The sequence below is a fragment of the Lepidochelys olivacea genome (assembly GCF_965140295.1).
Source record: "Lepidochelys olivacea isolate rLepOli2 genome assembly, chromosome: 16".
Classification (NCBI taxonomy): Eukaryota; Metazoa; Chordata; order Testudines; family Cheloniidae; genus Lepidochelys; species Lepidochelys olivacea.
Window position 1 is genome coordinate 25,866,231 of NC_140426.1, and position 27,592 is coordinate 25,893,822.

At 41.0% G+C, this 27,592-nt stretch overlaps 1 protein-coding gene across 2 annotated transcripts in view; it reads right to left on the reverse strand.

Moving 5' to 3' along the window:
• The window catches only part of NR6A1 (nuclear receptor subfamily 6 group A member 1), a 194,038-nt gene extending 166,446 nt beyond the window's left edge, over nucleotides 1–27,592 (reverse strand). For both annotated transcript variants that reach the window (XM_084650162.1, XM_084650161.1), the window contains exon 1: nucleotides 27,442–27,592. In XM_084650162.1, the coding sequence (XP_084506288.1) occupies nucleotides 27,442–27,514 (73 nt within the window). In that variant the 5' untranslated portion in view covers nucleotides 27,515–27,592. The remainder of the gene's footprint in view (nucleotides 1–27,441) is intronic.

Sequence of the window (27,592 nt, forward strand, 5' to 3'; positions counted from 1 at the left end):
CCGTTCTTTCTCTCTCTGTGTTATCCTCAGGAGAGTGAGATATAATTCATGGTCACCTGGTTGAAATAGGGTGCTTTTCTTCAGGGACACATTCCTGCTGGGCTGTTTGCCTGTGGCTGAACAGAAATGTTCCCCGCTGTTAGCCACGGGGATGGGGGAGGGTTGAGGGGGTAGTCACGCGGTGGGAGGAGGCAAAATGCGACCTTGTAACGAAAGCACATGTGCTATGTATGTAATGTTAACAGCAAGGTTTACCCTGAAAGAGTGTAGCCACTGTTTTATAAAATGTGTGTTTTTAAATACCGCTGTCCCTTTTTTTTTCTCCACCAGCTGGATGTGTTTCAATGATCACAGGATCTTCTCCTTCCCAGAGGCTAGTGAAGCTTAGAAAGAAAAAAAAACGCACTCAAGATGAAATGTTCTCCGAGCTAATGCTGTCCTCCCACACTGACAGAGCACAGACGAATGCGTGGAGGCAAATAATGTCAGAGTGCAGGAAAGCACAAAATGACCGGGAGGAGAGGTGGAGGGCTGAAGAGAGTAAGTGGCGGGCTGAAGAGAGTAAGTGGCGGGCTGAAGAGAGGGCTGAAGCTCAAATGTCGCGGCAGCGTGATGAGAGAAGGCAGGATTCAATGCTAAGCCTGCTGCAGGACCAAACCAGAATGCTCCAGTGTATGGTTGAGCTGCAGCAAAGGCAGCTGGAGCACAGACTGCCACTGCTGCCCCTCTGTAACCAACCGCCCTCCTCCCCAAGTTCCATAGCCTCCACACCCAGACGCCCAAGAACGCGGTGGGGGGGCCTCCGGCCAACCAGCCACTCCACAACAGAGGATTGCCCAAAAAAAAGAAGGCTGTCATTCAATAAATTTTAAAGTTGTAAACTTTTAAAGTGCTGTGCTTAAAGTGCTGTGTGGCATTTTCCTTCCCTCCTCCACCACCCCTCCTGGGATACCTTGGTAGTCATCTCCCTATTTGTGTGATGAATGAATAACGAATGCATGACTGTGAAGCAGCAATGACTTTATTGCCTCTGCAAGCGGTGATTAAAGGGAGGAGGGGAGGGTGGTTAGCTTACAGGGAAGTAGAGTGAACCAAGGGGCGGGGGGTTTCATCAAGGAGAAACAAACAGAACTTTCACACTGTAGCCTGGCCAGTCATGAAACTGGTTTTCAAAGCTTCTCTGATGCGTACCGCGCCCTCCTGAGCTCTTCTAACCGCCCTGGTGTCTGGCTGCGCGTAACCAGCAGCTAGGCGATTTGCCTCAGCCTCCCACCCCGCCATAAACGTCTCCCCCTTACTCTCACAGATATTGTGGAGCACACAGCAAGCAGTAATAACAGTGGGAATATTGGTTTCGCTGAGGTCTAAGCGAGTCAGTAAACTGCGCCAGCGCGCCTTTAAACGTCCAAATGCACATTCTACCACCATTCTGCACTTGCTCAGCCTGTAGTTAAACAGCTCCTGACCACTGTCCAGGCTGCCTGTGTACGGCTTCATGAGCCATGGCATTAAGGGGTAGGCTGGGTCCCCAAGGATACATATAGGCATTTCAACATCCCCAACAGTTATTTTCTGGTCTGGGAAGAAAGTCCCTTCCTGCAGCTTTTGAAACAGACCAGAGTTCCTGAAGATGCGAGCATCATGCACCTTTCCCGGCCATCCCACGTTGATGTTGGTGAAACGTCCCTTGTGATCCACCAGAGCTTGCAGCACTATCGAAAAGTACCCCTTGCGGTTTATGTACTCGCCGGCTTGGTGCTCCGGTGCCAAGATAGGGATATGGGTTCCGTCTATAGCCCCACCACAGTTAGGGAATCCCATTGCAGCAAAGCCATTCACTATGACCTGCACATTTCCCAGGGTCACTACCCTTGATATCAGCAGATCTTTGATTGCGTGAGCTACTTGCATCACAGCAGCCCCCACAGTAGATTTGCCCACTCCAAATTGATTCCCAACTGACCGGTAGCTGTCTGGCGTTGCAAGCTTCCATAGGGCTATCGCCACTCGCTTCTCAACTGTGAGGGCTGCTCTCATCCTGGTATTCATGCGCTTCAGGGCAGGGGAAAGCAAGTCACAAAGTTCCATGAAAGTGCCCTTACGCATGCGAAAGTTTCGCAGCCACTGGGAATCGTCCCAGACCTGCAACACTATGCGGTCCCACCAGTCTGTGCTTGTTTCCCGAGCCCAGAATTGGCGTTCCACAGCATGAACCTGCCCCATTAGCACCATGATGCATGCATTGGCAGGGCCCATGCTTTCAGAGAAATCTGTGTCCATGTCCTGATCACTCACGGGACCGCGCTGACGTCGCCTCCTCGCCCGGTATCGCGTTGCCATGTTCTGGTGCTGCATATACTGCTGGATAATGCGTGTGGTGGTTGATGTGCTCCTAATTGCCAAAATGAGCTCAGCGGCCTCCATGCTTGCCTTGGTATGGCGTCCGCACAGAAAAAAGGCGCGGAACGATTGTCTGCCGTTGCTCTGATGGAGGGAGGGGCGACTGACGACACCGCTTACAGGGTTGGCTTCAGGGAGCTAAAATCAACAAAGGGTGTGCCTGTACATCAAGGAGTATTTCAGGCAGGACTGCACGGAGGGTTCCAATAAGAAATGGTGCACCAAAGTTATCGTTGTTATTGGAACAAGGAGGTTAGCCTGGCCTCTGATACATGGCTAGATTAACCTCGCTGTGCCTTCTCTGTGACTGACTGCAGTGTGATCTAGACAGGGGAGGAGGAAAATGAGTACAAAACAAATCTGGTCTATTTCTTGTTCTGACCCACTCCATCTATCCTTTACATCTTTGGCTGGCAGCAGACAAAAAAGGCGCGAAATGATTGTCTGCCCTTGCTTTCACGGGGGGTGGGAGGGTGGGAACGGGGTCCTGACGATATGTACCCAGAACCACCCGCGACAATGTTTTAGCCCCATCAGGCATTGGGATATCAACCCAGAATTCCAATGGGCAGCGGAGACTGCGGGAACTGTGGGATAGCTACCCACAGTGCAACGCTCCGGAAGTCGACGCTTGCCTCGGTACTGTGGAAGCGCTCCGCCGAGTTAATGCACTTAATGCACTTAGAGCATTTTCTGTGGGGACACACACACTCGAATATATAAAACCGATTTCAAAAAAACCGACTTCTATAAATTCGACCTAATTTCGTAGTGTAGACATACCCTCAGACTGAGGACTGCATACAAGTTTCCTCTCTACAGTGTAATACAGTAGAGACCAACATGTGAAGTTTGCTGCATCAAGGTAAGTATTTTAGGAATGAGCTCCTGCATGATGGCATTACTACTACGTAGCCGCAATGAATTTGTTACAAAGCAAGCTTCAGGATATCTAACAGTTTTGCTTTACTTGTAGGTTTGATATGTTATATTACCATGAACTGTCTTTGCAGAAGAATCTCTGATGCAGTTTTTTGACCGAATGTTAGTTCATTCAAAATTCACCATCCAACTAATCTCAAATCAATGAGACAGGCCAAAACCCCTTTTTAGCAATCAACATAAAATGTAAACTGGTACACAAGAACGCTTCAGAGAAAGTCATTAAAAGAGACTATGGGGAGGGGAATACAAGTAATATATTGGATTGGGCCAACTTCTGCAGGTAGAAGGTAGAAACTTGCGAGCTTCACAGTGCTCTTCGTTGAAAGAGACTGACATTTCTATTGCCAAGGCTCAGCAATGCAGGGTTAACAAGTTATTTCCTTGCAATTTACAACTCCATGTGGCTTGCACAGGTTCTAAGCCAGAGAAGGAAAGAAAAAACAGACTTTTGCCAAAAGGTATTTTTCAAGGCTTTTTTCTTCTCACCTACATTTCTAAAACAAAAAGGCCTCTAGCAAAGGACATTAGCACATAAGGCAGTCTCAATTCAACTCTTTAAAAGGGGCTTTCCTTGCAGTCCATGAAATAATTTTAAATCTTAAGGGGATCTCTTTTATAAGTATCTATCCTCATTTCTCATCTTCTATATTAGAAGATTCAGGCACAACGTATGTGTCTTTACATCACTGTTTAATTTACACTCTGTACTGACCACTGATTTGTATCATTTAACTTTGAAGCGTTGTGGTTCTTGTAAAGTACATACAAAAGTTAATCTACCATTTGTGCGTTAGCCTACCTGGTAGCCTTTTTCTAGTAAATTTACTGATAAGAACAAGAACAATTAAGATAGTTACAATATAATATAAAAAGAAAAGGAGTACTTTTAAATAAATAAATAAAAAGTCAATATTGCGCAAGTAGAGTTAGGGGCGTTAGGGGACGAGAGTTGAGGAAGCGTTGTTCTAAGTCAGCCATAAAAATGCTGGCATACTGTGGGGCCATGCAGGTACCCATAGCAGTGCCGCTGATTTGAAGGTATACATTTGTCCCCAAATGTAAAATAGTTATGGGTAAGGACAAAGTCATAAAGTTCAGCCACCAGGTTAGCCGTGACATTATCGGGGATAGTGTTCTTGACTGCTTGTAGTCCATCTGTGTGTGGAAAGTTAGTTTAGAGGGCGTCTACATCCATAGAGGCCAGGATGGTGTTATCAGGAAGATCACTGATGGATTGTAGTTTCCTCAGGAAGTCAGTGGTGTCTCAAAGGTAGCTAGGAGTGCTGGTAGCGTAGGGCCTGAGGAGTGAGTCTACATAGCCAGACAATCCTGCTGTCAGGGTGCCAATGACTGAGATGATGGGGCGCCCAGGATTTCCAGGAGAGACTGTTGAATTGGAATTCATTTGCAAATTGGATACAATTAACTTAGGCTTGAATAGAGACTGGGAGTGGCTAAGTCATTATGCAAGGTAACCTATTTCCCCTTGTTTTTTCCTCCCCCTCTCCCCCCCCCCCCCCGATGTTCTTGTTGAACCCTGGATTTGTGCTGGAAATGGCCCACCTTGATCATCATACACATTGTAAGGAGAGTGATCACTTTAGATAAGCTATTACCAGCAGGAGAGTGGAGTGGGGGGAGAGAAAACCTTTCGTAGTGGTAAACACCCATTTTTTCATGCTTTGTGTGTATAAAAAGATCTTCTACACTTTCCACAGTATGCATCCGATGAAGTGAGCTGTAGCTCACGAAAGCTTATGCTCAAATAAATTGGTTAGTCTCTACGGTGCCACAAGTACTCCTTTTCTTTTTGTGAATACAGACTAACACGGCTGTTACTCTGAAACCTGACAATATATTATTTTTGAGATTGGCCCATTGCAAGAAAAATTAACTGTATAATTTCAACATTATGGTAGTCTTCCGTGTGAAAAGACGCATAAGGACTCAAAGTGGCTATTACATTAGGTTAAAAATTGTCCCAGTTAAAGAGAAAGGAAGCAGGATGGCATGGTTCAGTTTTTGGACAGAAGGGGAGACTAGAAAGATTAAGGCAGTATGAATCAAATACTACCTCATACCTTTCCTTTCTATACAGTAAGGAGCAGTATTACTATGAGATAACCTTGATGGATACATGTCAATAATAGACAAAGGGTACTATCTTGCCGTTTTGAAACCCCAAGCTACATTCTGACTCAGTGGCAGAGTAGACAAGATATTTAGAACTAACTAGCTTTAAATTAAAAATAGGGTTTGTTTATCTATTTTAGACAATCCTGATCTCTGAAGAATTTTTATTCCTGTTTTTTCCTTGAATCTCCTTTTCTCACAAAAATGAAGAAAAATTAGATACATCGAAGTCCATGCATCTTAAACAGCATCTTAAAAGAAAAAAAGTTGAGCAGATTGGGATGAGATAGTTTCAAATTACAGGAGATGATCAGCAAGTGAAACTATTGCTAGAAAATGATTCCAGGGATTAGATCAAAATTTATAATCTATCAGTCAATGAGCCTAACTCAAGACTCCCAGCAAAGTGTAGTTCTGCACCTTAAAGTCAATCTCAGTCATATGACAACATATTCTTCCTACATATACACAGCTATTATGTGTTGCAAACAGAAGCTATGTTAATTGGCAAGTTAATATTCAGCTCTAATACACATTAATTCAAAGCTTAGATTGAGGAACTTCTGCAAGACTAGAAAAAAAAAACTAAATTAGTTGTCCTGAAATTCTACAGACTACAGAAGTCAAAACACTGAAAAAGCCATAGACAAAACAACTGATGCATTAAATCAATACACACACACACACCCCTACCTCTTGGGGGTGGGATGGGAGAATACAAAACAAATGCCACAATATCATAGGGAGTTAGAGGCAATTACTATTAAAGAGTAAAAGGATAACACCAGAGAATGTTCGGTACAAGGAGCAAGTCACTAGTATTCATTAATGATGGGCTGCCCCACGTAGCCACCACACTGCTAACATCTGCTAATCCTCATCAAGATTCAACTGCACAAATATTATCTCCAGGTAATATGGAGATGAGGGATTTAGAGGCATACTATACTATTATTATTATTATTATATTATTATTTAGAGGCATACAATACTATACTATTCCAACTCACTTAAATTTAAAAGTGCCTTTTACACTGTTTAACAACAAAAATTTACAAACAGGATGTACATGTAACAAGTCCACCACGCACTGGATTGCATAAAAAGAACCTTCCATCCAGTTACTGAAATCACTTGATATAGATTTTTTTAGTGTACATAGCACCTTACTAAACATGTAGAAAAGATTAGGTCTTTGGTCCAGAGGAGTTTACACTAACAGACCAACAGAATACAGAAAATATTCAGATGCATTTAGAACTTCATAAAGGAAGTGGGGAAGTAATTTGCAGGAAACAAAAGAAGGAACTTGATTCCTGGAAATGGGAAACTGTTCTCAGTATAGGTAGTGCATGAAAGGTGGTGTAAAGTGGGAGAAAACCAAAGTAGCAGTTAGAGAAGATACATAGGAAGAAGCGAAACAAGAAGGTGAAGTGACAGCAGAGCTCTTCAGGGCACTGAAAATAGGGGTACAGGGCTTGAACTTTATCCTTAATAGAGGGAAGTCAGTTTATAAAAAACAAATTGAGTTTCAACAGTTTCAGTGGGGAAGATCACTACCATTCTACAGTTGGATAAATTGAGCCACAGAGATTAAGTGGTTTAGTCAAGATCACAGAGTACGATAAAGCCAGAAACAAAAATCAAATATCAGCTTCCATTGCTCTAACCCTCATACTAGGTGTGTTTTATTAAGTAACAAAGCAGAAAGAGCCAAGATTTAATAATCTGCTCAAGTAATAACTTCTGCAAAGTATTTACAGGCCCAACGACTTCCTAGTGTTCAATGGCAAGACTAATCTTTCTGCAGCATGTTTTACCTGGCTGAGACCATCTCTGTAACATATTGCTTTAAAATATTTGCATAGTGGTAGAGCTACAAACTGGGAGTCAAGACTCCCCATTTTATTCCCAGCCGACCCACAGATTTATACCCTAGATAAATTAGTCTCAGAACTTCACTTTCCTTTTTTTAAAACCAAGACCTCCATCTGTGTATTTCAGTCAAGTTTTCAGAAGTGACTGTTTTATCATGGATGCCTTCATTTATAAGAGGCGCCATCTGAGACATTTTGGGCTTGAGTTTCAGCAGTGTCACCCACTCTCAGTGCCTATTCAACTAGAATTGTGGGTGCTCTCTACTTCCACTCATCAGGCCAATGGTGTCCCAAGTTGGGCTCCCAAACCTAGCGGCCAAGATTGAAAAATTTAACCTTAATGTTTATGAAGCACTTCACCAATGCAAAGTACCATGTAGCAAAGTAAGCCCATCAATTTCATGCAGTTAAAACCCCATTATTTTCCTCAGCTCTTTATTCATATATTTCATTAATTTTTCCACCCTCTAATCATCCAGGGCCAGTTCTACATTTCACACACAGAGAATGCCTCAACAGTAAGGACAGTTCCTCTACCTTCCTGCTTTCTCTTCTGAGCCAATTTATTCAGCCAGCTTGATTACTTGCTTTGTGGACAGAAGAACCAGGCAAGTAGCATCCTTCAGACCTGCTGCTACTTCGCAAACTGACCACGAGGAATTAAGTCCAATACACTCTGAAACAAAACTAAGAAAGCCAGCATAAAAAGAAACAATCCCTTCAAATTCACCTTTGCATGGCATGTTGTGGTGTATTTAACAACCTGTAGTCATTTGCTAGCATGGACTTAACCAGTTAGGCTGTTCTCTGCAACTAGAACTCAGTTGTAGGCATCAGGTCTACCAGCTGAAACACGACAGTTGGAAATGAACTGAATTTCTCTTCACTGGAAACAGGGCCGTCGCTAGCCATTCTGGGGCCCTAAGCAGGGCCCCTGTGGGAGGGAGTGTGAGGCCCCAGGACCCTGCGGGGGGAGCTGGCTTGGGGAGCAGGGGGGAACCACACCCCAGCACTCACCAGTGGTGTGGCTGGGGCCAGGTCACTGCACTTCCCGCCATCAGTGAGTGCAGGCCCGACCCCTGCTGCGGTCCTCACGGTTGTGGGGACGGGGATGGAAGAGGCAGGGCTGGGGCAGAGCAGGGACTGGGGCAGCACACAGATGCTTTAGGCACCAGGAAAGTCGGTTCCCCTTAATTTCCTGGTGCCCTACACAGCTGCATACTTTGCGTATGGGTGGGGACAGCCCTGACCGGAAACCACATCTTGTGGCAAAAGTCACATAGGACACGAAGCATAGCTTACCAAGCAGAGAAAATAACTCAGTCTTTGGACAAAATGGACAGTTCATGATTACAGGAGTTAGGATAGGTCTGCACTTAAAAGCTGTGCCACTGTAGCGCTTCAGCGTAGACACCATCTCTGCCCATGGGCAGGCTTCTCCCATCAGCAACGCACCTCCTCAAGAGGTGGCAGCTAGGTGGACAGAAGAATTTACAGTGGGGGTAGGTCAGTATAGCTATGGTTGCCAGTGGTGTAGCTATACCAAAGTAAATTCGTAGCATAGACAAGGCCTAAGACGCTTGACTCTTCACAGCACCATCAAAAATGGAGTCTCCCCTATTTTAAATCTAGTAACTCTAAAAATTGGGACCTTTGAAACATAGAACACTCAAGTTACTTAACCTAAATATATCATTCTGCAATATAGGAAACAGCAAAAAAGTTAGCCAGACTGCTGCTCACTTGGTGGCCTTTGCTATGACCAATTATATGCTCAAATTGCAAAAATAAAGATCAGGAGAAAAAAATAGTACTTTTTTTTTTAGACTGAGTGTTAACATGGCATTAGGTTGATGGAAGAGAAAGGAGTTTGACATATTGCTCCCTACTGTCTCAAATTGTCCCCAATACTTAATAAAGCAAGAGTTTGCTAACTACATATGGAATGCAGGTAAAAAGCAAGAAAAAAATGCATACTCAACCACTAACATATATATATTAGAGGAAAGATTTGCAATACATACCTAAGGGATTTCCAAGCACAAATCCCACTTAATTAAGGGACTTGTGCTCCAAAATCCCTTAGGCAGTTTTGAAAATCTTCCCTAGAGTTTTATTGAAGGGAAATGCTAGCCAGGACACTAGGTAATGCCCTGCCAATTATTTTGTTTTCAGGAAGATTCATTTCCACAGTTAATTAATCTTGAAATACAAGTTCAATTGTCTAGGTCCTGTCCATCCTTTCATAATTGAGTAATGTGTCATGAGAATGCAGTTACAACTAGTGTTCCTGTATGTGCACATATGCCAAGAATATTCGTATTCTGTATACTTAAAATCCATTTTAACAGCTAATCTAGCCATATATGTATTTAACATATACACGTATTACACTATGTGCTTTCTAGCTCATCCTTCAGCAATTTATCATCTTTATGATGCTGTGGGACAAGGGTTATCTCCTCTATTGACAGACGAGCCTAGTTCTTACAGAGACAATTTCAAGATTCCTAATCATCAATAAGATAATAGTTCAAGGCTCAACCTGAACAATGAAGTGTGCGATCCAATATGAACATTAACAGGAGTAATGCTCTTTACCTATTTGCTTCCTTTAGTATGAAACAAAAGTGATTTTAAACCGGGGGTGGGGGACAGAGAACAGTTTCGGCAAATGAACATTCCAAAGTATAGAAGAAAGCCACGGAACTGGGAGAGTTTATTTTCAGAGTAACAGATCAGGTCTAGGAACACTGTCTATGCTAGAAAATTAAGTAGTCTTATCTACGTCACTCAAGGGTGTGAAAAATTCAGACCCTTGAGTGGTGTAGTTAAGCCGACCTAACCCACAGCAAAGACAGCACTAGGTTGACGGAAGACCTAGCTACTGCCTCTCAAGGAGGTGACAGGAGAACCCCTCCCTTCAGCGCAGGTAGCATTTACACTGAAGCAATGCAACTGTGACGCTATAGCATTTCAAGCTTAGACAAGCCCTTGCAGTTTTTATACATACAAATGCTATTGAAATATTCATAACTATCACAGTACTTTTGTTGCCTAGAAAAAAAAATGGAGTTTGACTTTTTAAAATAGAGAGCTATTAAAACTGATTGGTCCCTCCATGAATGCAAACTTACATTTAAAAATGAGAAATAGTAAGTTTTTAAAAGGGAATTTACTTCCCGTCAGATAAGACTGGAACAAGCAATTTTACAACCTTTGGTTCTGAATTCCACACAAACTATTCCACTTTTCCAGTCATTTTAGAAGAAATGGCTTGCAATCATTCTGTGCTGCTCTTTTGTGCTTTAATGGCATTTCTTATTAATTACTTCTCATCTTCAGTGTTGACCCAAGGCTATCACTTAATATTTTAGCAAACAATGTTGTACATCATTTTACCTAACTTCTTCTGCAATGAACAAAAACCAAAAATTTACTTCAAGACAGCTTTTGTAGTTTAGTTGGATTCAAGGTCATTTCAAGGCTTCTAATTACTAACTAGGATTTGGGATCTTGCTCTCAGTATTTTGAAAGAAAAACAGCTGGCTTGCTCACTTAAATATGTTTAACATCTGCACTGGCAACATCCAAGGACAGTCATTTTTAATAGGAAACAAAAGTTACAACTTTTAACTTGTTCCTTTTTACATATTTGACTAAAATATTGTCAATTACATGTGAGATACACTGTAGTTTAGGATTATTGATTAGACACATCTACATGTGTAAAACTTTGTCTTAGACTGCGGTCTGAAGATCTGCCAGAGTTCTGGAATGTAGTCTATTAACATCCTGTGTTTTTTTTTAATTAAGCTTTCCTCTTACAATTGTGCATTGCTAACTTTTTAATAAAGTTCTGTTTAGAAAATACCCTGTGAGAGCTTCTAATATGTCTATTACAAAAATACATTCCTCCCCAACTAATATGGAGTATTTTCTACTATGATTATGCCCTTGGGTGTTTTAAAGTAGTGAACAGAAGTGAACCCAGCATATTGTATTTAATGCATTTAATGTCCAACTTCAGTTGCCAAAAAAGGAAAACTATGCTCATCTTTTATATGAAAACTGCACAGTGGTTTTTTGCAAGCTCAGCAGCAGCTATCTGCCAATAAAGAAGCTTGAGGTCTTCTGTTCTCCAGGCTGCCAGACAAAAAAAAAAACAAAACACACTCTTGTCCTTACCATCCATTTGACACTACACAGAGAGAGAAAGAGCAACCTCCGAGCAGCCCATGTGTTCCCAGCTGGAAGTAAGGCTCTTCTGGCCACTATCGCAAGTGTGGGAGTGGGGGGGGGGAGGAGGGGGGGAAGAGGAACAAAAGGCACCTACATATGTAGTCTTAGACTATTTTGTTCTCCTCACCAGGCTGCCCACCAGCAGATGAAAAATCTGTCATTTTCCTGACCATTTAGTGCCCAGTCCTGGGCAGAGGTTCTTTCAAAGTAGCTACTATTTTTTTTTTTTTTTTTTAAAGAAAGTACTCGAGAGTGACGTAGTGGGAGGAAAATGAGTTTTAATAAAGGGTATCATCATTCTAACTGAGTAGCCAAACTGTTCACTTAGTGTAGTACCAATATTCAAAATAAATACACCTGCAAGCAGAGACCACCACTGAATCCTTACTATAGGCTAAACACCAAGAAAACCCTCTTCTCTACAAGCAAACGATCAACTGAAGCCCTTCTCTCTGCCATCATTTAAACTCACTAGGCCAAATTTAGACCCAGCATGAACAGCTGTAACTCCATAAACATGTCTGAATTAGGCCCAGTAGCCTCAAAGTTTCCTTGCAAACAAACCTCACTGAACACCACTCCATGCAGAGACCCCAGGAACTCATTTTTCCAACCAATGAATTCCAGTAATTGACTAGGCAGTTATTTCTAGTAGTAAATACCAGTGTCACATTCCTGTCAGTTTTTATTGTAGACATTTGTGTAGGAGGACAAAATCATAACCCACCCGTTCATTAAAACTTGCAGCATCTTATCTGAACTCTTTTCCAATAACCTCTTATTTGCTCGTAGCACTATCTTCCACAATATAAGATACTGCACATACGGACAGTGACTGACTAGTTCTAATTGTGCATTCTAGATGCAAAACTTTAAAAAAAAAAAAAAAAAGATTTTATAGACTATATTCTAGCTATAAACAAGTGTCAGGGGGTGCAATTCAGCCCTATTGTTACCAATATATGAGCTATAAATAATTATTCATAAATCATAAGAACCCCCACTGCATGGTGTTGGAACAGGAGTAGAATCCTCCATTTTCTTATGCCAAAAAGGCACATGTATATTGAAAGTTTGGGGGGGAAGGGGAAGACCACACACACAACAAGGGAGAAAAACAAAACCAAAAAAATCCAAACATTTTATATTGCAGGAAAATGCAAATATATCACATATCCGCAACAGAAAGCTACAGGGAGAATAAATTCTGGATCAGACTAAAACCTGTTCTAAAGATGTCAAAGTTCTTAACTTAACGCAAGTTTTATATATGGAATGCTAAATAATTTTATTCATTAAAAATCCTTTACACCAAGAGCTATATGCAAGTCTTTAGTTCTCAATAAGCACCAAGACAGCTACCTTTCTGACTCACTATCAGCATGACGACATCATTTTGGGTAGGGCAAATTACTGTAATTTCCCACATTATGTGATTGATCATGTTCTACCCACTAAAAGGCTGATTCGCTTCCTGGTGCCAGGAAAATGATTGATGAATATTTCAAGATGTGGGCCCCCTCTTCCTGCTGGGTTTTCCCTTTTACTTGCCAGCAAACAGACCTGAAGGTTTTTTCTGTTAAGCAGTTTTCTTTAATACATGCAGAGTTTTGACTTTACAAGCTGTGCATTTGAAATCTTAAAGGTTATCATCTCCTTAGGATATGGAAAGCTAAACGTATAAAGCCTCTGCACAAATCAAAATGAGCAGAGAATCCTAAAACCAAGCCAAAGATGGTGACAAACTAATACGGTAGATACCAGATAAGCAAGAAGATGAAAATGGACTTAAAACTTCATAAATCATCAAGCAACAGTGAGGTACAAAGTGTGATTACAAAGATCCTTAAGGCAGCAGTCACATCTCCATGTGTACAGATACAGGGCTGAGATTACATTCAGTGCTCAAACTATAACTGCAAGGCAAAGTCCAATAATTTCAACCCCAGATTGCAATTTAACATTTGTACTTAATTTCAAAACATCTCATTTTATGAAAAATGCATGTTCTTTATAAAAAAAGATTTATTGTGAAGTAGACTCCAGAGTAACATTCCCTTTGTTGCTGAGGTTATTTTCCATTTGATAAGCACTGAATTAGTTCTGCGTTTCTAAGGGCAAAGGAGTTACTATACTGTGCCTCTGTGAGATGACTTCCTTGTTTATATACAGAATCAGTGTCATCAGCATAGGCCTGTCAAAGAGTTTTGTGAATTTGCTACAGACATCAGCTCACTCACTCCCCAAACTCTTTCATGGAAAGGTCCCTGTTTAAATGAATCTCAGAGCCTTTAAGTATTATGCTGCTATCACATAACAGGTTTCAGAGTAGCAGCCGTGTTAGTCTGTATCTGCAAAAAGAAAAAGGAGTACTTGTGGTACCTTAGAGACTAACAAATTTATCTGAGCATAAGCTTCTCACAAAAGCTTACGCTCAAATAAAGTTGCTAGTCTCTAAGGTGCCATAAGTACTCCTTTTTATCACATAATATTAACTTTCAAGGGATCCCAGAAAAGTTTCAACCACTTTTTGTCCAAAGGCAGAAAAACTGACTTTAGGAAAATAGGCAAAATTAGGTCTTTCAATAAATGGGTGCATTATTTATAGAAACAATCATAGGTCTCTACCATCTGATACCTAGGTTAACTAGTTCATCCTCAAGACAGGGAAGAATTGTTCATCACTGTTTCTAGGTCTTAGTTGCTGTCTGTGTAAAGAAGCCTAAAGCATTATTATATTTACACCTTATTATTTATTAAATATATTATATTTACACCTTAGGTCAGTGGTTCTCAACTAAGAGTCCAGGACCCCTTGGGGGGCTGCGAGCATGTTTAATGCTGGTCCAGCTTGATGGACCCACCAGAGACTCACTGGGGCCCAGTGTAGAAAGATGAGGCCCCACTGCAAGGGACTGAAGCCCATGGCCCTGAGCCCTGCCACCGGGGGCTGAAGCCAAAGCCTGAGCAATGTAGCCTTGAGTGGGCCCCTATGGTATGGGGGAGGGGTCAGGTAACTGTCCTGTGTCCTACCCCCTAACAATGGCCCTGTTTTTTATATGCAAAAAATCAGTTATTGTGGCACAGGTGGACCATGGAGTTTTTATAGCATGTTGGGGGGATGGCGGGGGGACATGCCTCAGAAAGAAAAAGGTTAAGAACCCCAACATTAGGATACTAAGGTTTTCCATCAGTGCTACCTGTCCTGTCAGAGACAGGTGTGTTAAGGGAAAATTCAAGCTTTATGACCTAGTGATGATGTACAGAAGAAAAAAAGGGCCCTCCTCTTACCATTTTTTCTTTTCCTTTTTTCTGGGGTAACAAGCAAAAATAAACTTGGTTCTTCTCTTTTTATACCTGAAAGAGAATCTAAACACCAAAGATCCAGGTGGTTTTTGGTAATTAGCCTATTCTCAGAAAGTATATACACAAAAAGGTACTATTTTGATGATCTATAAAAGGAACTCAAACGTTAATACCGATGCCAGGGACTCTATAAGCAAACTTTGTTAAGGAACTGTTGCCTTTTCACCACATACCAGAGTCTTAGACTGATCTTGTAACTGTTCATTGTTATTTAGATTAGGTGATATTAGATCAGTTAGTTACTTTACTGTGGAATGGACTTCTACCTAGCAACTATTGTATAGAACAAACTAACTCCTTAACAGCAGAGTAATTGACTTGTACTTAACACCTTATTCTCACTACAAAAATTTCTCAGAAATGGTAAACTAATGTATTTTCAGTGCAGTCTGCAAGCTTTATATTACTTTCACTGGAAAATATGAATATTTTATAACTAAAGTCATAATGAGGAGTTACATTTTAAAATAACTGAGTTATTAAAAATACTAATCTATGATATATATCTCTGAAAATTAAGGTACATCCGCTACGAGAGAAAGAAAGACAGGATGGAAATATATTCACTACCTAATGTAACAAAAGCTAACATTTTCTCCTAAAGTTAGGATGAAAAAAATTATATTTAATACAGAAAGTTTGCTTGATTTTCAAAGACTGATTCTTCCCCAATTGTAACTCTATCCTTTATGTGAACAGGTGTTGTTACAACTGAGAATGATCACATTTGAAGTACATAATGAGGTTTTCTGTGACAGGGAATTGAACAGTGTTAACCATCATAGATGCCCTGGGTTAATGCTGGGTTAAAGGGCATCTATGATGTTTAACACTGTTCAACACTGGGGCAGAGGAATATGTAATTAAGAAGTGTTGCACATTTAAATTTGTTCTCAGAAAACCTCTGCAACAACAAAAACACAGATTCAACTGTTCTCACCCAAATATGCAGTTAAAAATGAGGAACAGGCCATAAGCATCTTTCTTGCAGTTATTTCGTTACTCAAAAGTCAAATTTCTCCAGCCCAAACCCGTGCAACCACCCTTTCTACTGCAAAGACAAAACTGCTTCTGGTATTTAAATGACATGACAAAAAGAGTACAGAAGGTAACTTGGAGTATAGCTTCTGCTAGCTAACGCATCTCTTTTTATCTTTGCTAACAATCTTAGGCCTGAGAATTGCCATTCACACCACTTGAGAGTCCCTTCCAATTTTAACTTATGAAAGGGAAGCAGGATGGCCAAGGGGTCAGCCAGTAAATCAAGATTAATCTAGTAAAGGAAATAATTACCTTTAGTACAACCTGCCTGATTTTTTAGCAAATATAATTAAAAGCTAAAACTATCGATAAATATGGGTAAGTTGTAAGAGGGGAAACATTCTAAAACTATTAATATTTTAGCATTTTTACAGATTTACAAAATCTCAATAATACAATGGCTTCTGGAGTGCAACACAAAAGCCCTTGGAACATCTGAAAGCAATACTACATAATTTCTTAAGATAACTACTGAAGAGTGTATTATCCAACCGATTCAACAGTTCAGGGAGACAGAATCCTATTACTCAAATTGAAATCAACCTCGACCCTGGAGTTAGCACTTCCACATTCCTGGAAGTCACCACTGTATTTCTAAGAGCTGCAAATGATTGGGGGCTTGGTTTAATATTTCAAGGGGGAAATAAGGGTTCATATAATGACTGAATTAGATAAAGTATATATTTTGATAATAGAAGGCTTGTTTTAAAATAAAAATTCATGTGTTTCAATTCGGGATCTCAAGTGATTAAAAAATTAGTCTCAATTGAGAGATTAATCACACTGTTAAACAGGATGTTTTCTACATTTCCAAATTTATTGATTTCAATTACAACAGAATACAAAGTGCACAATGCTCGCTTTATATTTATTTTTGATTACAAGTACTTGCACTGTAAAAAAACAAAACAGTATTTTTCAGTTCACCTAATACAAGTACTGTAGTGCAATCTCTTTTATCATGAAAGTTGACCTTATAAATGCAAGTCTAGTCAGTCCTACTTCTTGTCCAGCCAATCGCTCAGATAAACAAGTTTGTTTACATTTACAGGAGATAATGCTGCCCACTTCTTGTTCACAAGATCACCTGGAACTGAGAAGAGGTATTCTCATGACACTGTTGTAGCCAGAGTTGCAAGATATTTACATGCCAGATGCGCTAAAGATTCATATGTCCCTCCATGCTTCAACCACCATTCCAAGGGACAGGCACCCATGCTGATTACGGGTTCTGCTCGATAACAATCCAAAGCAGTGCGGACTGACCCATTTTCATTATCTGAATCAGATGCCACCAGCTGAAGGTTGATTTTCTTTTTTGGTGGTTCGGGTTCTGTAGTTTGTGCATCAGAGTGTTGCTCTTCTAAGACTTCTGAAAGAATGCTCCTCCATACCTCATCCCACTCAGATTTTGGAAGGCATTTCAGATTCTTAAACCTTCGGTCAAATGCAGTAGCTATCTTTAGAAATCTCACATTAGTGCCTTCTTTGTGTTTGTGAAATATGCAGTGAAAGTATTCTTAAAATGAACAACATGTGTTGGGTCATCATCCAAGAATGCTATAACATGAAATATATGGCAGAATGTGGGTAAACCAGAGCAGGAGACATACAACTCTCCCCCAAGGAGTTCAGTCACAAATTTAATCAACGCATTATTTTTTGAACAAGCGTCATCCGCATGGAAGCATGTCCTCTGGAATGGTGGCCGAAGCATGAAGGGGCATAGGAATGCTTAGCATAACTGGCATGTAAATACCTTGCAATGCTGGCTACTAAAGTGCCATGCAAATGCCTGGTCTCACTTTCTGGTGACACTATAAATAAGAAGAGGGCAACATTATCTCCTGTAAATGTAAGCAAGCTTATTTGTCTGAGCGATTGGCTGAACAAGAAGTAGGACTGAGTGGATTTGTAGGTTCTGAAGTTTTACATTGTTTTGTTTTTGAGTGCAGTTATGTAACAAAAATAAATCCACATTTGTAAATTGCACTTTCACAACAGAGATTGAACTACAGTACTTGTGTGAGGTGAATTGAAAAATACTATTTCTTATCATTTTTACAGTGCAAATATTTGTAATAAAAAAATATATACTTTGATTTCAACTACAAACACAGAATACAATGTATATGAAAATGTAAAAAAACATCCAAAATATTTAATAAACTTAAACTGGTATTCTATTGTTTAACAGTGTGATTAATCACAATTTTTTGAGTTAATTGTGAGAATTAACTGCGATTAATCATAGAATCATAGAATATCAGGGTTGGAAGGGACCCCAGAAGGTCATCTAGTCCAACCCCCTGCTCAAAGCAGGACCAATTCCCAGTTAAATCATCCCAGCCAGGGCTTTGTCAAGCCTGACCTTAAAAACCTCTAAGGAAGGAGATTCTACCACCTCCCTAGGTAACGCATTCCAGTGTTTCACCACCCTCTTAGTGAAAAAGTTTTTCCTAATATCCAATCTAAACCTCCCCCACTGCAACTTGAGACCATTACTCCTCGTTCTGTCATCTGCTACCATTGAGAACAGTCTAGAGCCATCCTCTTTGGAACCCCCTTTCAGGTAGTTGAAAGCAGCTATCAAATCCCCCCTCATTCTTCTCTTCTGCAGACTAAACAATCCCAGCTCCCTCAGCCTCTCCTCATAAGTCATGTGTTCTAGACCCCTAATCATTTTTGTTGCCCTTCGCTGGACTCTCTCCAATTTATCCACATCCTTCTTGAAGTGTGGGGCCCAAAACTGGACACAGTACTCCAGATGAGGCCTCACCAATGTCGAATAGAGGGGGACGATCACGTCCCTCAATCTGCTCGCTATGCCCCTACTTATACATCCCAAAATGCCATTGGCCTTCTTGGCAACAAGGGCACACTGCTGACTCATATCCAGCTTCTCGTCCACTGTCACCCCTAGGTCCTTTTCCGCAGAACTGCTGCCTAGCCATTCGGTCCCTAGTCTGTAGCTGTGCATTGGGTTCTTCCGTCCTAAGTGCAGGACCCTGCACTTATCCTTATTGAACCTCATCAGATTCCTTTCGGCCCAATCCTCCAATATGTCTAGGTCCTTCTGTATCCTATCCCTCCCCTCCAGCGTATCTACCACTCCTCCCAGTTTAGTATCATCCGCAAATTTGCTGAGAGTGCAATCCACACCATCCTCCAGATCATTTATGAAGATATTGAACAAAACCGGCCCCAGGACCGACCCCTGGGGCACTCCACTTGATACCGGCTGCCAACTAGATATGGAGCCATTGATCACTACCCGTTGAGCCCGACAATCTAGCCAGCTTTCTACCCACCTTATAGTGCATTCATCCAGCCCATACTTCCTTAACTTGCTGACAAGAATACTGTGGGAGACCGTGTCAAAAGCTTTGCTAAAGTCAAGAAACAATACATCCACTGCTTTCCCTTCATCCACAGAACCAGTAATCTCATCATAAAAGGCGATTAGATTAGTCAGGCATGACCTTCCCTTGGTGAATCCATGCTGGCTGTTCCTGATCACTTTCCTCTCATGCAAGTGCTTCAGGATTGATTCTTTGAGGACCTGCTCCATGATTTTTCCAGGGACTGAGGTGAGGCTGACTGGCCTGTAGTTCCCAGGATCTTCCTTCTTCCCTTTTTTAAAGATTGGCACTACATTAGCCTTTTTCCAGTCATCCGGGACTTCCCCGGTTCGCCACGAGTTTTCAAAGATAATGGCCAGTGGCTCTGCAATCACAGCCGCCAATTCCTTCAGCACTCTCGGATGCAACTCGTCCGGCCCCATGGACTTGTGCACGTCCAGCTTTTCTAAATAGTCCCTAACCGCCTCTATCTCCACAGAGGGCTGGCCATCTCTTCCGCATTTTGTGATGCCCAGCGCAGCAGTCTGGGAGCTGACCTTGTTAGTGAAAACAGAGGCAAAAAAAGCATTGAGTACATTAGCTTTTTCCACATCCTCTGTCACTAGGTTGCCTCCCTCATTCAGTAAGGGGCCCACACATTCCTTGGCTTTCTTCTTGTTGCCAACATACCTGAAGAAACCCTTCTTGTTACTCTTGACATCTCTGGCTAGCTGCAGCTCCAGGTGCGATTTGGCCCTCCTGATAACATTCCTACATGCCCGAGCAATATTTTTATACTCTTCCCTGGTCATATGTCCAACCTTCCACTTCTTGTAAGCTTCTTTTTTATGTTTAAGATCCGCTAGGATTTCACCATTAAGCCAAGTTGGTCGCCTGCCATATTTACTATTCTTTCGACTCATCGGGATGGTTTGTCCCTGTAACCTCAACAGGGATTCCTTGAAATACAGCCAGCTCTCCTGGACTCCTTTCCCCTTCAAGTTAGTCCCCCAGGGGATCCTGGCCATCCGTTCCCTGAGGGAGTCGAAGTCTGCTTTCCTGAAGTCCAGGGTCCGTATCCTGCTGCTTACCTTTGTTCCCTGCGTCAGGATCCTGAACTCAACCAACTCATGGTCACTGCCTCCCAGATTCCCATCCACTTTTGCTTCCCCCACTAATTCTACCCGGTTTGTGAGCAGCAGGTCAAGAAAAGCACCCCCCCTAGTTGGCTCCTCTAGCACTTGCGCCAGGAAATTGTCCCCTACGCTTTCCAAAAACTTCCTGGATTGTCTATGCACCGCTGTATTGCTCTCCCAGCAGATATCAGGAAAATTAAAGTCACCCATGAGAAACAGGGCATGCGATCTAGTAGCTTCCGTGAGCTGCCGGAAGAAAGCCTCATCCACCTCATCCCCCTGGTCCGGTGGTCTATAGCAGACTCCCACCACTACATCACTCTTGTTGCACACGCTTCTAAACTTAATCCAGAGACACTCAGGTTTTTCTGCAGTTTCGTACCAGAACTCTGAGCAGTCATACTGCTCCCTTACATACAGTGCTACTCCCCCACCTTTTCTGCCCTGCCTGTCCTTCCTGAACAGTTTATAACCATCCATGACAGTACTCCAGTCATATGAGTTATCCCACCAAGTCTCTGTTATTCCGATCACGTCATAGTTCCTTGACATCACCAGGACCTCCAGTTCTCCCTGCTTGTTTCCAAGGCTTTGTGCATTTGTATATAAGCACTTGAGATAACCTGTTGATCGCCCCTCATTGCCAGTATGAGGCAGGAGCCCTCCCCTCACAGACATTCCTGCCTGTGCTTCCTCCCGGTATCCCGCTTTCCCACTTACCTCAGGGCTTTGGTCTCCTTCCCCCGGTGAACCTAGTTTAAAGCCCTCCTCACTAGGTTAGCCAGCCTGCTGGCAAAGATGCTCTTCCCTCTCTTCTAATCGACAGCCCTAGTTTTAATTTATGTAATCATCCATGTACAGAGCCTGCAAACTTAGCTATACAAGTAGCCCCAATTCAGTCTGCAGCAATACCAGCTGAATAAGGTATAATAAAAAGTGAGTTTGCAAGATCAAGCCCTAGCAGGAAATTAAGGATTCAGGAACCAAAGGAGGGTTATTCTCAGTCTACGTTTGCACCTAATTCCTTAGCCCTGTAAATGAAAAAATATCCTTATAATTTTCAGCACACAAAATGTTCTGTTGCAAATCAGTAATGCACAAAAACTGGAGTTAGATCACTACACTTCTTACAGATAAAATTAAATCAAGGATACTGCATTACTTTTTGTAGAAGTCATTCGATACTACATCAAATAAAGCTACCCATGGACAAAATGAGTCCCTACTTGGAAGCTCTAACTCGTGCATTTCAGAGAATTAGTCTATGCGTTTAATGCTTTTAACTACTTTTAACTTTCTGCAATATTATTCAAGTCAACCAACTAATTCAAATGTGAAGATGCAATTTTGGACAACAAAATTAGTAAGACTGTTACTCAGCACTGCCAACGCAAAATATTTTTTAAAATCATGATTTCTTTTTAAAGTTTAGAGCCTCATATAATCACTTAGCTCCAGGAGTGGCAGCTTTAAAAAAAAAAACCAACTACAATTATCAGAAGAATTACAATAAAGTTGTGAACTCAGGAACCACTGTCACTTGAAACACTAAATGTAAACTCAATGGGACTTAGCAAAAACGTCCACAATTAAAAAAATAAAACCACGATGCTGAGCATTTTTTCAATTTTGGAGATATTGCACCTGCCAGCTGATCAACAGTGCATAAGGAATGCCTCACACTAAACTGAATACAATCTCAGTCTCTAAGACAGAAATATATACTACTACTGCCATCTGCGGTTTCTGCTTGAACAGCTTCGGTGATTCAACATAACAGGAGAGTTGGTTGTGATTAGGTCCCAAGGGCTGGGCAATTCCAGGATATAGTTACAAGATATTTTAAACTACTCCATGTACACTCTACAAGATAAGCTTACCAAGAAGAGGGCACCACAGCAACTCATCCTCAATCTGACATAAGAAAATTGACCTGTTTTTCAGCATGCTTAATGAGGAAAAGGGTCTAAATAGTCAACCTAAGGTGCCCATCGCTCTACAAAATGAATATTGATACAAAGCATTAACTAGAAACGTATCACTTAAGCAACTATCAGTTCACCATTTCTATAGAAATAAATAGTTCATTTTCAAAGGTGTCTAAGGGACTTAGGTGTTTAGCTTCCATTGAATTGCAACAGAACTCTGGCATTCCACTTCTTCAAATCCCAGACTAACTTTTTGGAGATTCTGAAATTTAAGCTTATTTCCAAGACAGTTCTAATGTCAACCAAATATTGTTCTCATATCAAGCAAGGCATGGTAGTTATTTATAGAGTGGGGGAATCAAAGCTCTTGATTCTACCTAACCAGTCAGCAGCACATGTTTCTTGTAAAGGCATCGCTGGCAGTCATTTCTTCATCAGAACCCTCTGAAACTCTTCCATTTGGATAACTGAAAATATTAAGACTGAAGACCAACCTGACAGGGTCTACCCCAGCCCCGCCCCCCCCCCCCCCCCGGCCCAACTAATTTCTCTCCTCAATTAACTTTCCAAAGTGATAACCACTATAGCTTAAGGGCTCAAAAGAAGGATCAAAAGGCTAGTTTAATACAGCTGGAGGAAAAGAATGCATTTTGGCTCACCAGCAACCATCTGATGAAACCCTGAGCCAGGCTTTTATGTAAATGCCCGTTAATTAGAATTACCAGATTACACTGCTAAAGGCTTTATTTAAATAATCAGTTTATCAACAGAATAAACTCTGTTCACATTCTTGGGGAATGCTGTTATAAAGGAGTTTCTGGTTTACATCATGACGACAAACACACTCATGTGGTTAAGGCATTTAACAACAATTCAGAAATTTACATTGTGCATCCACACAAAATATCATTGTAAGACAATCCATAAATGCATTTTGAAGATTAAGTTACTTCCCTATCATTAAGGAAGCATTATAACTGAAAGTTTTCCCTCATTTTTTCATCACCTTGCAACTCTGGAGCACTTCATAGGATATCAGCAATACAAGGTTTTTCAAACTATACAGTTTCAATTTCAGCTATTGCTGACATTGTACCTCGGCTGAATGTACACTGCTGCCTTCATTTATTGGTATATTCATTCATAGAAGACACCTAATAATCATTTTCTTGAATACTGTATTAAACAAAAAAATCAGGAAGTTCAACTTAATTGGTCAGGGAAATACTGTCCATTTTTATAACCTCAAATCAAATTATATGAGCGTTAAATATTTTCTAGTAATAACTTATATGTTTCTCATACCATTCCCAGCTTTCACTCCAGTGTTTTGTTATTGGGTATGCTTTCTCAAAAGAGAGCCACCCACATTCAAAGAGAAAATCTGATCTGTTTAAAACATAGTAACTTTTGTTTATTCAGACATTGAAGATAGCATTGCCACTGTACAACTCACCAGCTTCATTTTTTTTAAAACTTCAAAGAAAAGTTGTAGAGCAAGTAAATTAAGATCTTTACATCTCAACAAATTTGTCTTTGTTTATAGAGTGCTTTCTCTCAGATGCAGAATAGTCAATAGCTGAGAATTTGCAAAAAGAATGTCTTGGTGTATATGTAATAAAGTTTCCAGGAAAGCTATGGAACTAAAAAATAAATGGTCATTGACAATCCTGCAAACATATTCACTCGTCTCCTTTCTCCCCACTCTAAGCTTCATTCAAATAAGAAGTTTATTTATCTGTTTGTCAACAAATTCCTTGAATTTGTTTTATTCAAAATGTGACAGTTTTCTAATATATAAATACATCTGTTTTAGAACTATAAACAAGAAGTAAAGGTCTTTCAAGATCTTATCCACACTACAACTAATAATGTTCAGAAACCAGTTAAAAAACAAACAGTTTTAAAATCAATTTCAGCTAGCACATTTTGTCATTAGTACAGGCAGGACATAATGGTTGTCACAAACTGGTTTAACTATATTATACACGGTCTTCACTGAGGGGCAAACAATGCTAAGCTGAAGTAATCTTTTAAAAATGTTTTTTAGAAATGGTTTTTCAACAGCCTTTTTTTAATTAGTTCAGAAGGAATGCATGCCACAATATGACATCTTAAACCAATTTTCTAAAATAATCAATTGTAACCATAAAGGTACTGGTCAAAGCCCTGTATGGCTGTTAAGTTCTTTTATACAGTTCATGTTCTGGCACTTAAACAAGTTGCGAAGATAAGTGAATTTTACCTATGTTTCTCCACTCAGTTTGACAATGCCAAGAACATGTTCTCTAAATGGTAAGAAAAAAAACTCACCATCTGTCTTAAGTTTTGAAATATGCAAAATACTCTTTAAAAGAGTTGTAACTTTAATTGCTTAACTCAAGTTATGCAATTGCACATCCATATGCTAACAAGGCTTTACTCATGAAAAATGTTAATTAAATGATGCAAGTTTTTATAGGTTACCACAGTAACAAACTACATAAAGAGCTTATTTCTCTAAACATGCCAAAGCCACCAATAATGCAATCCTATTTAAATATTCTTAGTATTTCACCCAATATGAAATATTCAAAAACAATTGTCACTTTCCTTATTCTGTTTTTGTAGAAAATGCAATGAAAACAATAAAAATATTGTACCTCAAGGAATTAATCAAGCTAAGTGATATCAATCTTTATTAGGAAATAAAATACTCAGTATTTTCAATATTGTTTACTGATATTTTTCAGTTTACAAAGTGACAAGTCAATCTCCTCCTCCTCCCACTCCTGCTGTGGGATTTAGAAAGACTGAAGGTCAAGCAATGTCTCAATACTATGCCAGCATTTCACATTTTATTGCAAGAAAAAAAATGTAATAGATTGTTATATCATCCATTCAAAACACTTCTAATATGGTAAGCTCACTAGCTGTAGCTGCAATTAAGAAGACTACTACACTTAAATAAGAAATTCTGATCCTTAAATAAAACAATTAAACTATTTTAGTGGTCGTAATAAACCAAGTTATTCAAAATGTGCATTGCTTAATGGCAAAAATTTGTTCATGGGAAAAACATTTTGAACACTGTTGTGCTACTGAGGATGCACACATACAGCAATAGACATTTCCCAAAACAGAATCACAAAGTTAACTCTAATTTGGAGAAAAGGGAAAATATTAAAGGTGTAATGTATATTTGACACAATCCAGTATTTCCTTAAGAGGAAGATTTGTTTTTAGCAGCTTTAAGAAGGAGTACTCTATTTAAAATCCCACTGCACTGTTTTAAAAACTTACTGTTATGAATAACACCTACATTACTATTACAAAAATAAGAGAAAACTCTCTTTTTTTAAATTATTTTCTTTATGCGTTTTACTGCATTCTGTGTCTGGTTAGTATCAACTGTTTCCTCTGTATAGTCAGCTTCTCTTATTTGTGTGGATCCTTCACAGACACAGGGAAGATATACTTTAAAAAAAAGAAAAAAAAGTATTTGATTGCAAACCACAAAAATTGGTACGGGAATTCAGATGCAGGTTTGGTAACTGCTACTTTTAACTGTTTTTTAAACTGAACAGATTTAAAGTTGATGTAGAAAGAATATTTTTAACAAGTCTTTCCTCAAAAAATGAATGTTGGAAATTGAACAATGTCCAAAACTGTGCCTTTGAAAGTCAAAAGGTGAACAGCACAGCCAGGAAGAAAAGGCATCCAACATGATAAAAAGAACAATTCGGTGCAGCCTAGAAATTCAGAAATGTCATCAGAGAAAATTTTGTACCAGGCCAGCTACAGGATATACAGAGGTACAGTGGAAGATAAGGTTACCAAAAACAAAAAAAAAATACTTCAAGAGGGATAAAAACAATCAGAGAGCTTTGCCCAAAGTGAAATTGTGAAACATTCCAGCATTTATAAAATTATTTCCTCTTTTGCATTTTTAGTTAATATACATTACACTCCTACCCCTTCAGTATGGTTTAGAAACAGCTACATAAAACCAACTGATTTATTTTTGGAGGGAATTAATATTTAGACATTCTTCTTCATCAGAGAAGAAAGTCAGTAAACTTCACCCACATTTCTAAGAGTCACACTCTCTTTACCTCAAGCACTTACTATGTTCCATGAACTTTACTGATTTGAGTTACCTCACCGAATTATCTTTAAAAAAGGTCACCAAGATTAGTATCTCTTGTTAAACTGCAGTTTGAGTTGTATTACAACTTGACAGCGATAACAGACCTCCTATAAAAGGAAATTTGTTGCAAAATAAGCCACAAGGAATTTTGCCATGCAAGAATTGAGTACACGTGCAGAAAGAGCCCATGATTTTCGCATTTGTTACTACAGGTTCCTTTGTCAGGTTTCACATAACAATATAAGGTTGCATTTGTATAGAGTTTATTGATTCACGGTTGAGCAAGAGGGAACACCACTGAACTCTACAGTTATAAAATATTCAAATACTATTTACACATGAGATTGATCACTGACATCTCAAGCTGGTTCTGGCCAGGGGAGGAAGTAGCAGAAGGAAGCATTCAAAAGAGAACTGGGAATGTGGTCCGGAGTCAAAATCACCATGATTAGTGCTCTTTAAACCCCAGCGCTGAATGACGGCTACAAAGGCAGAGGAAAGCGAGTGTAACTGACATAACAAGCCCGGCTCTGCGGGGCGGCGCGGGAGCCCCGCTCCCCTGAACACCTGGGAAAGTCACCGGGGACCCCCCCGGCCAGGCAACCCCCGCCCCCGCTACTGCTCCCAGGCAGAGGCTGGGGGGCGGGGGGGCTCTGTCCCGCCCCAGCGCCCCCCCCCCGTCAAGTTCAAAAGTTCAACCCCCGCCCCCAACAAAGGCCGCGAAGCCAGAACCTCCCCCCCCCCGCGCGCGCGGGCGCCCCGAGCTCGCCCCGCGGGCCCCGCCCTTGCCCGCCCCCCCCGGGCTGGGGGCCCCGCTCGCAGCCTGCCCGGCCCACCCGCCCCTGGCCGGGCCCGCGGAGCGGCAGCCCCGGGACCCCGGCAGGGGGGCTCGGCGACACCCACCGTTGCGGGGCGACCGCTTGCCCCCGGCGGCGGCGCGCGGCTCCGGGTGCTCCCCGGGCTGCTCCAGCTCCATGGCGGAGGCCGGGGCTGGGGCGCGGCGGGGTCTCAGGGGCCCCGGCGGCCGCGCTCCCCCATCGCTCCCTCCGGGGCG